The sequence below is a fragment of the Chiloscyllium punctatum genome, chromosome 6, assembly GCF_047496795.1.
Source record: "Chiloscyllium punctatum isolate Juve2018m chromosome 6, sChiPun1.3, whole genome shotgun sequence".
NCBI lineage: Eukaryota > Metazoa > Chordata > Chondrichthyes > Orectolobiformes > Hemiscylliidae > Chiloscyllium > Chiloscyllium punctatum.
Genome location: NC_092744.1, coordinates 84,684,985 through 84,700,871, shown reverse-complemented (window position 1 = coordinate 84,700,871; position 15,887 = coordinate 84,684,985). Strand labels below are relative to the sequence as shown.

Here is a 15,887-nt window from a genome sequence, read left to right as displayed (position 1 = left end):
GGCAGCATGAGGATACACTGACTGTGATTAAATAGATAAGAATGGAACTAGGTAAGAGCAATCCAGACCTCTCAACATTTCTGTTGCCAACCAGCCTAGGCTACCACATTTGTCAAGTATAAAATCAGGTACCACAGTCAGGACTACTCAGAGCCACCAGTCAAGACGGCCCTCCACCAGATAAATGGAAGCTAGTAGGGTCGCCATGTTCAGGAGCGCTGGGACAGGTAAAATTACAAAACAGAGAGGAATCAAGGGAATGTGCAATGGTGAGTAGGGAGTTGGTTTATAAACATGGTTTGGAATGTTTATTTCATATTGACATGGAATTGTCCAGTTACCCAGATGTGACAGTCAGTGACAGGAGGTAGGAAAGGTGTAGACTGCGGCTGAATAGAAGCTTGAAGTATCACACTCCATTTGCAGGCCATCAGCATAGAGTATAACCACTGATCAGACACTAACCAGATCAGCCACATAAATGCTGTGGCTACAAGAGCAAGTCAAAGGCTGGGAATTTTGCAGTAAGTAACTCTCAGCCCAAATCCATCATACAAATCAGCCTTCATCCCATTGACTTCAGCTATACTTCTTGCTTCCCAGGAAGGCAGTCAACATAATCAAAGAACCCTCCCACCCCGTTATACTCTCTTCCATGCACTGCTGATGGGCAGATATTAAAAAGTTTGCATACACAGACGAACAAATTCAAGAACAGCTTCTTCCTCTCTGTTATCAGATTTTTGAATGGATCTCTTCAATGCTGATCTCTGTCTGCACCTTTTTGGCAGTTGTAACATTTTATTCTGCACTAAGGTTTGTTACCCTGATGCACTTGTATGGTATGATCTGCCTGCAAAGCACATAAGACCAAAAGCCTGTCCATGGTCTACAAAGCACAAGCCAGAACTGCAATGAAATTAGTGAAGTTTGAGAAGATTTGTAGCTCAGGTTGAGGTTTTGGATGTAGGTTTGCTCGCTGAGCTGGAAGGTTCATTTCCAGAAGTTTCGTTAACCTACTAGGTAACATCTTCAGTGGGCCTCAGGCGAAGCAGTGCTGAAAATTCTTGCTTTCTATTTATATATTTGGGTTTCTTTGGGTTGATGTCATTTCCAGTGGTGATGTTATTTCCTGTGGTGAAGTCATTTCCTGTTCCTTTTCTCAGGGGGTGATAGATGGGGTCTAATATTGATAGAAAGCAGGAATTTTCAGCATTGCTTTGCCTGAGGCCCACTGAAGATGTTATCTAGTAGGGTAACGAAACTTCTGGAAATGAACTGTCTAGCTCAGCGAGCAAACCTACATCCAAAAGTGCAATGAAATGTTGTCCATTTGCCTGAATGGGTGCAGCTCCAACAGCACTCAAAACCTCCAGGATAAAGCAGGCTGCTCGATTAGCACTACAGCCACTAGAGAGGCACAGTGTGCATCGTACACATGAAGAGCTGTAACAACTCACCAAGCCTCATTAAACAGCAACTTCCAAACCCATGACTTGTACCACATATTGGGGCATGGATAACAGACAAATGTTGCCATCACTGCCACAAATTCTCCTCCACGTCACACACCATCCTGACGTGGAACTAAATCACCATCGGTGCCTCTGGATCGAAATCCTGGAACTCCCTTCCTAACAGCAGTATGGGCGCGCCCGCACCACATGGTCTGCAATGGTACAAAGGAGTTCACTGCCACCTTCAAAGACAATTAGAAGTAGGCAACAAATGCTGGCCTCGCCCACAGTATCCACATCCCTTACAAGAATAAAAGAAACGTTCTTAGACACGAGTTTTGAAACTTGGCATCACCGACAGTTCTGTTTTTAAACAATCTGTACTATAAAGTGAGTCTCTATCAGTTAATTTTCAGGTTATGCTTTTAATGCTTTACCCTGCATTTTCATGTCAAGCCAATGTTAGCTACAGTGCAAATGAAGTCTAAATCTGGAGTCACAGTTCACCCTGATAGAATCAACATTAAAGGACCGAGGCTCTGTCCTGTGCAGTCTGCTCAACCGCTTAAGTACTGAGTGTACATTTATCATTGGCACTCAACCAAAACATGCAGCAGTTAGAAAGCTGAAAGAATCGGACTTCTGTAACATGCACGGAACTGTATTTAAACCTACAATTTGGGGCCAATTATTGCAAAATTACTTGAACACAAACTTATTGGTTAATAACTGAAAAGTCAAATTTATATTGCAATTAAATGCCTGAACAGGAACACTCTAAATAACAGCCAGGTGGCGCCGAGGCAAGGTTAGGAGTGGTTAGTGATTGACCAAGGACTAAATATCTAAACGGTTAACACATTTCACTTCACCTCTCCTCCAGCACTTCTGCAAGAAAACACAAAAAGAGGGACAATAGTTTTTAAACTTTACAGTATCCCCTTCTTCTGACCCAGAAAATGTAAACCTTTGTAATTAAGCACTTGTTAAACTCTACACAGCATACATATTCTTTCCCCTCAAGACACTGCCATTTTCACATTGACAAATATGAAAGCAAAAGACCACAGCAGAAACTGAAGCCTTTTATTGGTTTTGTTCAAATGTATACTTGACTCTTGCCCTTGGTGCAATTCTTTTGTAAAGTCATAATCAAGAACAAACTGACATAGAAGCCATTCAAATTCGTCCTTTATTGAAAAGAGAGTCAACACAATCAAACCCTCAGCCTGAGGCTGTACAATAGGATACAACAGTGCTATGTATAATTGCCAAAATATTATCAACGATCTTTGCTGTTCCCCAACACTTAACAGCAAAAGAAAATTGAAAATTACTAAACAGCTCTTCTTTTAAAAGAATTTCTTGCTGAAGATAAATTTGACTGAAGATTGCCCCCAGTCCAATGAAGTGACATTGATTTGTTTTGAACAATGCCGGCGAGAGAAATGTGTGTATTGTAAACTGCTTTTTACAGTCAGTTAAGCCGTTTTGAAGTTCAGTATTGCAAGGTAATTTAAAAAGTGATGAAAAATGTGACAAGACTTTTTTTAAAAAATAGAGGTTAAGCAATGTCTGGATATCAGGAAAACTCCTTTGGTTATTCTTTCAACACATTACGTCCAGGCTGTTTTACGTTTCACACAGAGCTTTTAAAAGAGTGGCTCAAGTAATTGCCATCTAGCTATATAAAATGCAAGTGATTCAACTTGTAATGACCTCAGTGGCACTGCTCAACCCTAATATACCAATACTCATCAGGACTAGGTTACTGCAAAACATAAAATGCATAAGGGCATCACTGTACCTCTAAACTGTATTTAATGTGGGTACTGCCTACATGAATACCAGGATTATGGACTATTTATATCAATACACAATCAGTTACACCAACCACTTTAAACATGAAGAACTAGCACTTCTGTACAAGAACAAACGAAAGTAGCTTTACGACTGGCTAAAATAAAACAAAAAAAAATTGTAGATGATGGAGATCTGAAACAAACAAAAACAAACTGCTAGAGGATCTCAACTGGTCAGGCAGCATCTGCGGTTTGCGCCCTCCCTCCTCACCATGCAAGGCCCCAGCCACACCCTCCATGTGAATCGAGTCCACTGTATTTGCTAATCACAATACAGTCTCCTCTGTATTGGGAAGATGAAGCAGACTGGTGACTGCTTTGCAAACACCTCACTCCGATGGTAAAAACAAGCCTGAGCTTCCAGCTGCCTGCCACTTCAACACACCACTGTATTCCCTGGTCAACATTTCTATCTTAGACCTCCCACAAGGTTCAACACAAGCTGGAACAACAACTGCTTGGGGACCTTACAACCTTTAGGCCTCAACATAGAGTTTAACTATTTTAGAACATTACCGCCTCCTTCCTTTCCTGTCACCCACATCCCAGATCCTGTCATGATATGGGTTGCTTTCAGGACAGCCAACCCAGTTTCAAATATTCATAGTACCCATTCACTTATCTAGCTTCTCTTCTTTTTTTTGGTTAGAGTGGTGCTGGAAAAGCACAGCACGTCAGGCAGCATCCGAGGAGCAGAAAAATCGACATTTGTGGCAAAAGCCCTTCATCAGTCCTCACTTTTGCCTAAGTTCTCTTTTTCCCTGGCTTACTATCAACAATCCCTTTGTCTGTCTAACATTTTCTTTCTGGGCTTTGTCACCCAACTACCCCAAGTCCTTTCCCCCAAAAATCCATCAATATAAATACCACTTTTCCCTAGCTGCTATCCATTCTGAAGGAGGATCACCAGACTCTTCCTCGTTAACCGTGTTTTGTCTCCACAGATGCTGCCAGACCTGAGCTCCTCCAGCAATTTCTGTCTGTTTCACTATAGACTCGACTGTCGAGATGAGTGCTAGAGTCAAGGGAATTACACATCAGGAAACCCATTGAACACAAATCCAAACAAAAAAGGGCATGGGAATATCTGAAAAGGGCAGCTTAGGCGTTTATCAAAAAGTAAATGTGGCATAGACTTTGCTGCAATGATAAACATGGGAAATGCAACATTCCTAAACAAACTTACTTCATGGCCCTCTAGCCTTTCCTGTTGTGGATTACAATTCTCATTCCTGTTGAAATTCAACAGGAATGAAGGATACAAGGGAGAAACACAAATGGCAACGTAGATTATATATGTGTATTAAAACACAAGCAGTAAAGCAGCAAACAGTTATTGTGTCCTTTTTATTGTTTTTATATAAAATTACATAAATTACCCAACCCTTCATTGCATATATCTGGTACACTCACAACCCATGTATTCTGAACTCTTTCACAAAGATCTTGTAAACCGACTGAAATTCTCTCTACCCGTGACTAACGTTCTCGCCAGCAATGCAAAGAATTTGAAAATTAGAAGTGCCAGGTTTTGGTCATCCTGCAGCAATGATCCTCATGGCTGATGTTCTGGTACAGCTCAAGTCAGCAGTTGGCAGCCATTTTTCCCCATTTGAAGAAGGTGTGCCACTTTTACTCATGATGCCGCCATACCAACTGATTAATTGGAATTACTACCACAGATTACTCTCCTTATCTTCGCCTGCTCGTCTCTGTTCCAAAGACACTTGCATTACGTGTGTGTAATGGCACATCTCCATGTCAACTTGTTGACTGAAAGCATTTGCTAAAGGCTCCAGCAATGCTGCCTCCAAAACCAGGTGCCAAACACAAGTGGCAACACAAGATCTATGTCCAATAGCAATGACAAGGGGGGAAAAAAAACAGAGCAATACTCAATGCCTACAATATGCTAAAGACTCCATAGATAGATGCTGACGAAAAGACCACACTAGATAAACAGAAGGATTAGCAATTAGAAGTCCAAAGTGATAATTTTCTTTGTGTCCATTATTAAACAAGAATATTCCGGGAAATCAAGGATTGTGTAGGTTACCACCACTGTTCTTTTGCAAAGCAGCCACGAAATCAACCCAATCATTCCTCACCCCTTAGAAAACTACGGAGAACGATTCTCCATGCTTTTCCCGCTTGACTGCTCACTCCCACCACATGGCATTGGGCAAGTCGCATTCTCTCCAACCTAACTTCTCTGTAATCCCACCCCAACTGGTAAATTAATATCAGCTCTCCTGCTCTTTCTACAGCTGATGGAACTTCAACAACCTCTAACTTCTCAGCTTGTCATGAGCAAATTAAAATAATCCAGGAGTATGTTTTAATTAAAAAAAAGCAAATACAAGTAAAAAAAAGTTTTTATTCAAGATCAGATTTGCTTAGTACCTCCAGCCTATAGCTTTGATTAGCAATAATTCATACACCAACTGTAATCAGCAGCCTTTATACAGATGAGACGTCAAGTGTGGAGTGAACATGGACAGACATTGAACACAGAGCTTGAATTTAACTTAGTCAGGCAGAAACGGTTTCCAATTTTGCCAGTTACTACTGTAAAGTCAGCCTCCTGAATTCCATGCTGAACACTGACATTCAGTCACTGTTTCTGCACAGTCATCTTCAGATGCTGCAATAAAACTCCATACATTGTTTTATCTTTCACTTCAGACTACTGTCTCGTTTTAGACAATGGAATGATATCCAAAGCAGACAGTCAAGATAATCTGGTGAATAGGAAGCAACAAGTGGTATAATCTGTATGGAGGGGAGAACTGAAGTTTAATTCAAGCCTTGCATCAAATATTATCAATTAGTCAAAATTAAGACATTACGGTTAAAAACAAGATCAATAAATATTTTTTCTTTACCCACCCTAATGACAATAATGAGAATGAGATACCATCTAGATTTATAAAAAGTAAAATATTACATACATTTCAATATATCCAATTAAAATATGACATTTTGAGCCTTGGGCTAGCAATTGCATTGAAAATTTTGCTTAAATCACAAGTACAGGCAGAACAAATAAGGGGCATTTAATAAACAGGTTGCCATCGTATTCTGCACAGAAACTGTACAGGTCTAGCCACCAATCTAGGTACAAGGCATTTTAAAGAACATATACACAGCAAAAGACATGTTGGTTTGTCTGTTAAAAGTCAAAAACAGCCAGACTGCAAACCACAACTAACCAGTAAGCTACTAAGGAGCTTTCAGAGTCATGCATATGGGCAAATTGAAGGCACTGGATTTCGCAACTGGGAGGGGAAGGTTTGAGTGGGTGGAGGTGAGGAGCAAGGCAAAGGGGGAAATGGGCTCCCCAGTCACATGTTTCCAATCAGCCAACAGTCCTGATTGTCCATTGTGACTGTTACATTCAGTACCCTCAGTTAGAGAAAATGAACTCCTAAGATACCAGTAAAACAGGCATACAGCAGGACTAAAGTTTAGGATGTTGGTGTCAGTTTTCAGCAGACTCTTCCAATTTATTCCAATATGTATTTTCATTACCCATCAATTTATTGGGTCTGGAATTAGTAAGCTGAAATCATTCCTCTCACACTCCTAAAACAAAATACTCAGCTGGAAGTCAGAAAAGTGGAAAACACTTTCTCTTCAGGCATTTAATTACCTCCAGCCCCTTCCTGATGCTCAATCTCCATGATTAGAGTTTGGGGGTTTACATCACAATTCTAGAATACATCTTATGAGGAATGTTTTAAGTTGATAGATGTACTTTGGAACAAACTGAGTTTGCTGTATAGGCACCTATTTCCAGGTTTTCTAATTAACCTTCAATCTGCATGTTGCAGTTCTACAGATTAAAGCATCAGACATTGAACTATCAAAATGCTTAATCTTCTGCCCTGTACATAAATAATAATTCCTAGCAATTTACATCCATCCATTAGATGATGCTAGCACTCTGTCCGCCACATGTCTATTCCATGACTGAATTTTATTGCTTAGTTTCCTCTACGCATTGAGCATGGGTTTTCACTGAAAGGCTGCTCGTTCGAGTTTTACTAGTACTGGTAGTGATCATTTGCCCAGATTTAGTGTTATTTGCTTTGTGGGTTTGGCAATAGAAAAACATTTGATCTAAAGGCAATCAATATATATGCATAGCACACTATGGAGTCACAAGATTGTCAGTTGAGAGTTAAAGTGCTTCACAATGGAGCTTTTCCCCAAGGAATAAAATGCAACAATGCAACATTTGCAGTACTGTTTTAGTCAAGTAATTGGAAAAATATAAGCAAACAATGACATTAATCTCAAACTTCAGGGAATGAAGAAAGCAAAGAGATGGGTAGAACTTTATAATGAGGGATTGCTGACCACAGATATTATGGAAATTGCTTTTGAAGTTTAACTATTAAAAGACAACCAGAATAGGAATACCAGAAAGATCATTTAAATGAGAGAGAAGTAAAATTTAAAGCATTGAACAGAATTACTTTATCATAATGGCAACTGAATGGAATAATCCAGCAGTTAAGGTAGCATAGACAAAAGACCAGAGGTTCAATAGCAGGACAAAGTCCAGATCAAACAGACTAAAACCAGGCCCTCATCTTTAACTGTTCTGCTACAAGACAAACTGTGACCAAGAAACACATTGCGCAAGGTCACAAAACTCAACAATGGGTCAAGGATCTGGCAGAGCCAGTCTCCCCTATGCTCTGCTCCTTTAGGTACTGCACAGCAAGAGGATATGAGAATGAGGGGCAGAAATACAGAGACAACGCAAAAGAACTATGCAAACTGTGGGATGAAGGAAGGAGAACATAGCAGTAACTTGCAGCCAAAATAAAGGGGACTGGGAAGATTTGGCAGGACCAATATGTCAGGAAATGATACCTGGAACATGGTGATTTTTATGGAGTTCCAACAATGGAAAGCATTGTTGGGAAGATTTGGCAGGACCAATACATCAGGACACAATACCTTGAACAAGGTGAGATTTACAGAGTTCAAACATGGGGAAGCAGCCAGGAACAACACTGGATAAACACCGTGTTTGTACATTTCAGTAGTGTTCGCTTTTTTACCTTGCCACCATTTTCTAGGCATGATAGGTTACACAGATCTCTATAGCTTTCCACACCCCTCTTTGGCTACTCTCCACCTGGCAACTACCATGACAGGAATCAGGACGCTTAGTAAGGAAATCATAGGTACAGAACTACAATAAGCCAAACTGTCTCCTTACATGCTCCAAACTTCATCGTTGCACAATTTCTAACCCATACTTCAGGTTGCAGAAATCCTGCAAGTGGTCTTTAAGATTTAAAAAAAAACTTGACAAAAGTGTAGTGAATAAAAGGTAAAAGTAATTGTGCTAAAACTCCAAGCTTTATATCCTGCCAGTTATAAGTGATGCTGAAGAGCAGAACTGTCTTCACTGGTAAATAAACCCTGCAATTCCTAATCTTTAAATCTTAACTCTCTGAAAATGTCTATTTTCCTCCAAATACTGGTGTTTACAAATAATATTATCTGGTAGTTAGAACTATTTATGAAGCTACCTGCAAACATAGAGCAACTTGAGTTTTAAGGTTCCATTGCAGTGTCTAATACAGCAACCTTTGGCAGGAACGCACTTGGCTATCTATTATGGCAACACTGGACTCGCACTTACACAGGACACTTGGTGTGGAAAATATCCCAAGCCCCTTCATAGCACATGGGGAAAATGTACAAAAAGGAACCTACATCACACCATGATAGGATGTTTGAGAATAGGAGAACCACAGTTAAATAAAAAAAGACAGGTTTTAAGGGGATTTTAAACATAGGGAGAAATACAGGCAGAGAGAATGAGGGACAGAAATACAGAGACAACTCAAAAGAACTATGCAAACTGTGGGATGAAGGAAGGGAAACATAGGAGCAATAACATGCAGCCAAAATAGAGGGGGACTGGGAAGATTTGGCAGGATCAATACATTAGGACACAATACCTTGAACAAGGTGAGATTTATGGAGTTCAAATATTGAAAAGCAGCCAGGAACAACGCTCTACTGGAACTGGATAAACGCTCTACTGACATAAGTAAGCACGGATAAAACTTCCTGCACCAGAGATGAGGTATAACATAATTGTGCGTGTTGGGGACGTGTAAGTAAACAGTCTTAGAGACAGATGGAATATGAAGTTTTCAGCTGAGCACTGGCCTTCACCTGGACAAGTGGGTGCAATGGCAAGTAGCAAATCAAAGGAAAATAGTGTGATGGACAAATGACAAGGGAGGCAAAGACAAGCTGCTTCTCTCAATTCACACCCCAGCCCCCCTAATAATTTACTGAAGGAAGTCTTGCCTCATCATCAAACAACGATATTGACAAGAGATGGTCACAGCAAAGAACAACAGCACACATTTTTCCTTCAGGTATTACAATGGAATTCTGAGGCATTTTGCAAGAGATTCACTAATTAGTGTTCTCATTTTAAATGCACCCGATACTGCGACGAGCCATAAATTATGTTAAACCTGTGTAACCTCCACAAAACTGTCACAGATTGGACCAAAGTTAGTTACCATGACTAAGTTTGAATCAATTGTGCTGTTACACAATAAAGTGTTTGTCAGAGACTAAATTTAGTTTGTAAAAATCAGTTTCAGATTTCTATCTAACAGTCCAACACTGTTTGTAAAGTTCATAACACAGCACATCCTGACAGAGACTTTAACTATAAAAGTTTTTTGTTTTCTTTTTAAAGTGTCTTATTGTTTAATAAAGAAATCTGCACAGTGGCACTAGTGTTGGCTGGCAATTTAAAAATATATATTTACAAATACAAGATAAGTTTGCTTTTGAAAAAAATGGGTCTGTCCATAGGGTCCAGATGCAACTTGACTACAGCATTGAACAAACTACTGATTAAATCTTACAAATACTCCTAGGCAGATTTTGGTCAAAGCTTGAGGCTGACAGCTCAAAACTTACCACAATCAAAATTAGGTAAGTGTAAAGCATTCTGGAAATGATACCTCTTTGCAGTATATGTAATGCATAATGCTTTCTTGATTTGACAAGGTAATCAAATCAAAAAATCAAAGCAACAGTAAAGTGGTCACTAAAGTGTTTGGCTCCAAATCACTGATGCACAAAGGTTATTACCCCGCAATGCACCAATGTGCACGAGTGCAATTCAATTTAATCCAGGCTGTTCCTTTCCTCCCGCTCTCCATGTGCACAGCCATTAACTTCACCCTCAAAATTGAATGCAAAGTTATTGGCCGTGACTTGTGCAAATGGGTTACTGTAAAAGAAATTACCATCCAGGGGGACCCCATTATCCGAATCCCAAGACCCAGACTCACTGCTGGTCGAATCTTCTGTGGTGGTAGGGGGGTAACTGAGCTGCTCGAGTTGGTCAATCATATCGCCAAATTGGAATGCAGAACTGGACTCAGAGCGCACAGAATACGTGGGAAAATTCACCATGGAGCTGGCTTCAGATTGATTGCCCGAGTGGCCCATTCTGAATAATGCTGTCTCAGAAAGGCCATTTAACCCAAGATTGGTCAACGAGCTGCTCTCTGACTGGTGATTTAACAGGGAGCTCGTCTCTGATTTGCTATAGTGCCCATACAGACGACTAGCTTGGGCCTTCACCTCAAAGAGGTCAGCTGTGTCAATGGGTCGGCTATTGCCATTGAGGTCACTCCCACCCTCAAATTCAAGGTCAACTTCTGAACCCAACTCCATATTATTATTGATGCACTTAACTGGGTTTTGCTCACAGGAGTTTATTACTGGTGAACGGTCTTGTTGACAATAAATAGCAGAGCCCCTTGTACCATTTCCTAATCCATGGTAACATGGCGAAAATGCTTCTGACCCACCAGCAAAAAAGGAAATCTCAGCGGGGTCATCATCAATGAACTCCTCGGAGAGTTGCAACTGAGCATTTGTCAATGTGAAAATTGGCATTGCCCTTCCCCGAATCTGGCTAACATTGTACTCGTTCTCAGTGATGGGTATACCTGTGGTATAGTCATCCTCATCATTGTCATTTCTCGGAGGGAACCTCCTGTCACTAACACTGTCCTGTCTAGTTAAAGCACTGCGCTCATCACAACCCGAAGAGGAGCGACTGCAGCTGCCTGCAGCTTCAGCAACAGAACCTTGCAAGGAGATTGGAGAGGGCCGATCAGAAGTCTTCCACGAATCTTCCAGCGTTGGACTCCTCTTCACATCTGAGGGAGCCCTCCGAGCAGAGTGCTTGCTGACAAGGAGAACGTTGCTATTTTCAGGGTGAATAAGCTGACTGTCAACAAGAGTCTTCTGTACAGATTGGATGGATTGAAAGGAGATAGCATCTGAAGACGGGGAGCCTGGAACCTCTACACCTTCAGTGAATGATAGACTCTAGTGCAGAGAAGAAAACAAAATTACACCAAGCACAACATTTGAAGACTGTAGTCAATTTATGAACGTTAGCATATCATCACTTTCAAACAGATCTTGAATCGCAGATGTATAAATTTATTCTGGCTGCTAATGTATTGCAACAAGGTTTAGGAGGTTAGATTAACTCTTACTGAACCCCGTTGTCTCAATGGTATGAATCCTCCCAGTTTACAAAACTAAGTCTGGTTGGATTATAATACGGAAGGTAAAAAAGAAATAAAGGTACATCTCTTCATTTAGGACATATACTTGGCTTGCTGATGCAGAACAGCACTTACAGCAATTATGTATCAAGCCACTGCCATTCGTAGGTGTCTTCTGAATGGCAAGGTCCAGGAGAAGGGTGGACAGGGCAAACAGACCAATATAGATTATCAGGCACCAATTTAGAAAAATCAGATTTGGGAAGCAATTCTTTATCAAAACACCAACATGCACACGAACACATACAATCTCTCTCTCTCTCACACACACACACACACACACAATGTTAAAGTGCTGCAGAACTAACCTGTTTAGGCACGTCTGCGCTCGAAGTCCGAGCTGAGATTCGTGCTCTGCTGTGCCGCCTGAAGAACAGAGAGTATTCAATAAGGACGTGAGGAGAAAAACCCTGCACCAGACAGCTTGTGTTGTGAAAACAAACACTCAAATGGAGTGCGAGAAGCAAGTATGTGAAGCAAGGCGAAAGCGTAGGCAAGGCAGAGAGACATATACTGCAGCACAAACACTGACAGCAGAAAAGAAAGTACCATATTTGCACTCACTCTCATCCATCAGTAATAGTGCTCACACGCCAAACAGAGGTCTTCAACTAAGACAAATAAAATTCAAGTGACTCTTTCTAAATGATTGTTTGAAGCACAAGACAAGTTAAGTCACACCTGCATACATTACATGCAATGGAATACACACACAGCTATTACAAGTTTTAAATACCTAATCTGCTACCAGAGGCCAACATATTTCAATTAGCTTCAAACCCTCAACCTGGCATCTACAAACAAGATAGTTATTTCTAAACTGAGGATATGTCCAACTTTCATATTCAGGAAGTGCTACAAGTTTCCTTAAAACAGACTAGGAATTACTCACATAGGCAAATGTGAGGAATACTGAAGGACAGACTACAGCTCAGAAAAAATGAATTGCCAAGAGAGGAGGGGGTGTGGTGTTTTTGATAAGGGATAACATTACAGATGTACTTAGGGAGGATATTCATAAAACACAGAACATTACAGCGCAGTATAAGCCCTTCAGCTTACAATGTTGCACCGCTCTGTGAAACCAATCTGAAGCCCATCTAACCTACATTACTCCACTCTTGCCAATATGTCTATCCAATGACCATTTAAATGCCCATAACGTTGGCGAGTCTACAACTGTGGCAGGCAGTACGTTCCACGCCCCCACTACTACCTCTGACATTTGTCCTATATCTATCACCCCTCAATTTGAAGCTACACCTCCTCATGCTAGCCATTACCAGAGGAAAAAGGCTCATATTCTTGGGAATACGGCCGGGCAAGTTATTTAGGTGGAACTGAGACACAGAAAAGGGATGATTTCCAAATTGGGGTTGTACTATAGACACCCCCCAATAGTAAGCGGGAAATTGTGAAACAAATTTGTAGGAAAATAAGGGTAGCAATGATAGGGGATTTTAACTTTCCAAACATAGACTGGGACTGCCATATTGCTAAGGGTTTAGATAGAGAAGAATTTGTTAAGTGTATATAAGATGATTTTCTGATTTAGTATGTGGATGTACCTACCAGAGAAGGTGCAAAACTTGATTTACTCTTGGGAAATAAGGCAGGGCAAGTGACTGAGGTGGGCGGCACGGTGGCACAGTGGTTAGCACTGCTGCCTCACAGCGCCAGAGACCCGGGTTCAATTCCCGACTCAGGCGACTGACTGTGTGGAGTTTGCACATTCTCCCCGTGTCTGCGTGGGTTTCCTCCGGGTGCTCCGGTTTCCTCCCACAGTCCAAAGATGTGCAGGGCAGGTGAATTGGCCATGCTAAATTGTCCGTAGCGTTAGGTAAGGGGTAGATATAGGGGTATGGGTGGGTTGTGCTTCGGCGGGGCGGTGTGGACTTGTTGGGCCGAAGGGCCTGTTTCCACACTAAGTAATCTAATTTAATCTAATCCTCAGTGGGGGAGCACTTCAGGGCCAGTGACTATAATTCTATTAGATTTAAAATAATGATAGAAAAAAAAACCTGATCTAAAAGTTGAAGCTGTAAGTTAGAGGAATGCTAATTTTGACAGTATTAGATAAGAACTTTCAAGAGTTGATTGGGTGATGACGTTCGCAGGTAAAGGGACAGCTGGAAAATGGGAAGCCTTCAAAAATGAGCTAATGAGAGTCCAGAGACAATATCTTCCTGTTAGGGTGAAAGGTAAGGCTGATAGGTATCGGGAATGCTGCATGACGAGAGAAATTGAGGTTTTAGTAAAGAAAACAGAAGCAAGCACATGTCCGGTGTAGAGAGCAGAGATCGAGTGAATCACTAGAAGAATATAAAGGGAGTAGGAGTATACTTGAGAGAGACCTCAGAAGGGTAAAAAGGGGGTATGAGTTAGCTTTGGCAAATTGGGTTAAGGAGAATCCAAAGGGATTTTATAAATACATTAAGTACGTAAGGGTAACTGGGGAGAGAATAGGATCCCTCCAAGATCAGCAAGCATGTGTGGAACCACAGGAGATGAGGGAGATACTAAGCGAGTATTTTGCATCAGTGTTTACTATGGAGAAGGACATGGAAGATCCACAATGTTGAGACATAGGTGGCAATATCTTGAAAAATGTCTGCATTACAGAGGTGGTGGGGCTGAATGTTCTAAAATGCATAAAGGTGGATGCAGGTATATCCCCAGGACCTGATCAGATGTACCCTAGAACTCCGTGGGAAGCTAGGGAAGTGATTGCTGGGCCCCTTGCTGAGATATTTGTATCATGGATAGTCACAGGTGAGGTGCCGGAAGACTGGAGGTTGGCTAATGTGGTGACACTATTTAAGAAAGGTGGTAAGGAGAGCCAGGGAACTATAGACCAGTAAGCCTGACATTGGTGATGGGAAAGTTGGTGGGAGAGAATCCTGAGAAACAGGTTTTACATGTATTTGGAAGGGCTGATTAGGGACAGTCAACATGGCGTTTTGCATGGGAAATCATGTCCCAGAAATTTGAGTTTTTTGAAGTAGTAATGAAGATTGATGAGGGCAGAGAGGTGGATGTAATCAATATGGACTGCAGTAAGGCACTTTACAAGGTTCCTCATGGCAAGCTGGTTAGCAAGGTTAGATCACATGGAATACAGGGAAAACTAGCCATTTAGACACAGAATTGGCTCCAAAGTAGAGACAGAGTAATAGTGGAGGATTGCTTTTCAGACTGGAGGTCTCTGACGAGTGGTGTGCTACAAGGATCAGTGCTGGGTCCACTACTTTTAGTCATTTTTTCAATGATTTGGATGTGAACATAGGAAGTATAGTAAGTTAATCTGCAGATGACCCCAAACTGGAGGCATCATGAACAGTGAAGGAGATCACCTCAGACTGCAACAGGATCTTGATCAGATGGGCCAACGGGCTGAGGAGTGGCAGATGGAGTTTAATTTAGATAAATGTGAGGTGCTGCATTTTGGAAAGGCAAATCAGGGCAGGATTTATACACTTAATGGAAAATGCCCTGGGAGAGTTGCTGAACAAAGAGACCTTGGAGTGCAGGCTCACGGTTCCTTGAAAGTACAGTCGTAGGTGGATCGGATACTGAGGGCACCTTTGGTATGCTTTCTTTTATTGTTCAGAGCATTGAGTATAAGAATTGGGAGGTCATGTTGCAGTTGTACAAGATATTGGTTAGGCCACTTTTGGAATACTGGTCTCCATCCTATGGGAAGAATGTTGTGAAACTTGAAAGGGTTAAGAAAAGATTTACAAGGATGTTGCCAGGGTCGGAACGTTTGAGTTGTAGGGAGAGGTTGAATAGGCTGGCACTGTTATCCCTGGAGCATCAGAGACGGAGGGGTGACCTCTAACAGGTTTATAAAATTGTGAAGGGCAATGATAGGGTAAATAGGCAAGGTCTTTTCCCTGGGTTGGGGGAGTCCAGAACTA

The 15,887-nt window shown here is 41.3% G+C and overlaps 1 protein-coding gene across 7 annotated transcripts in view; it reads right to left on the bottom strand.

Moving 5' to 3' along the window:
- farp2 (FERM, RhoGEF and pleckstrin domain protein 2) overlaps positions 1-15,887 on the bottom strand; it is a 178,206-nt gene that overhangs the window by 61,923 nt on the left and 100,396 nt on the right. For all 7 annotated transcript variants that reach the window (XM_072573162.1, XM_072573165.1, XM_072573164.1 and 4 more), the window contains 2 exons: positions 12,276-12,333; positions 11,479-11,722 (listed from right to left, as the gene is read on the bottom strand). In XM_072573162.1, the coding sequence (XP_072429263.1) occupies positions 11,479-11,722; positions 12,276-12,333 (302 nt within the window). The remainder of the gene's footprint in view (positions 1-11,478; positions 11,723-12,275; positions 12,334-15,887) is intronic.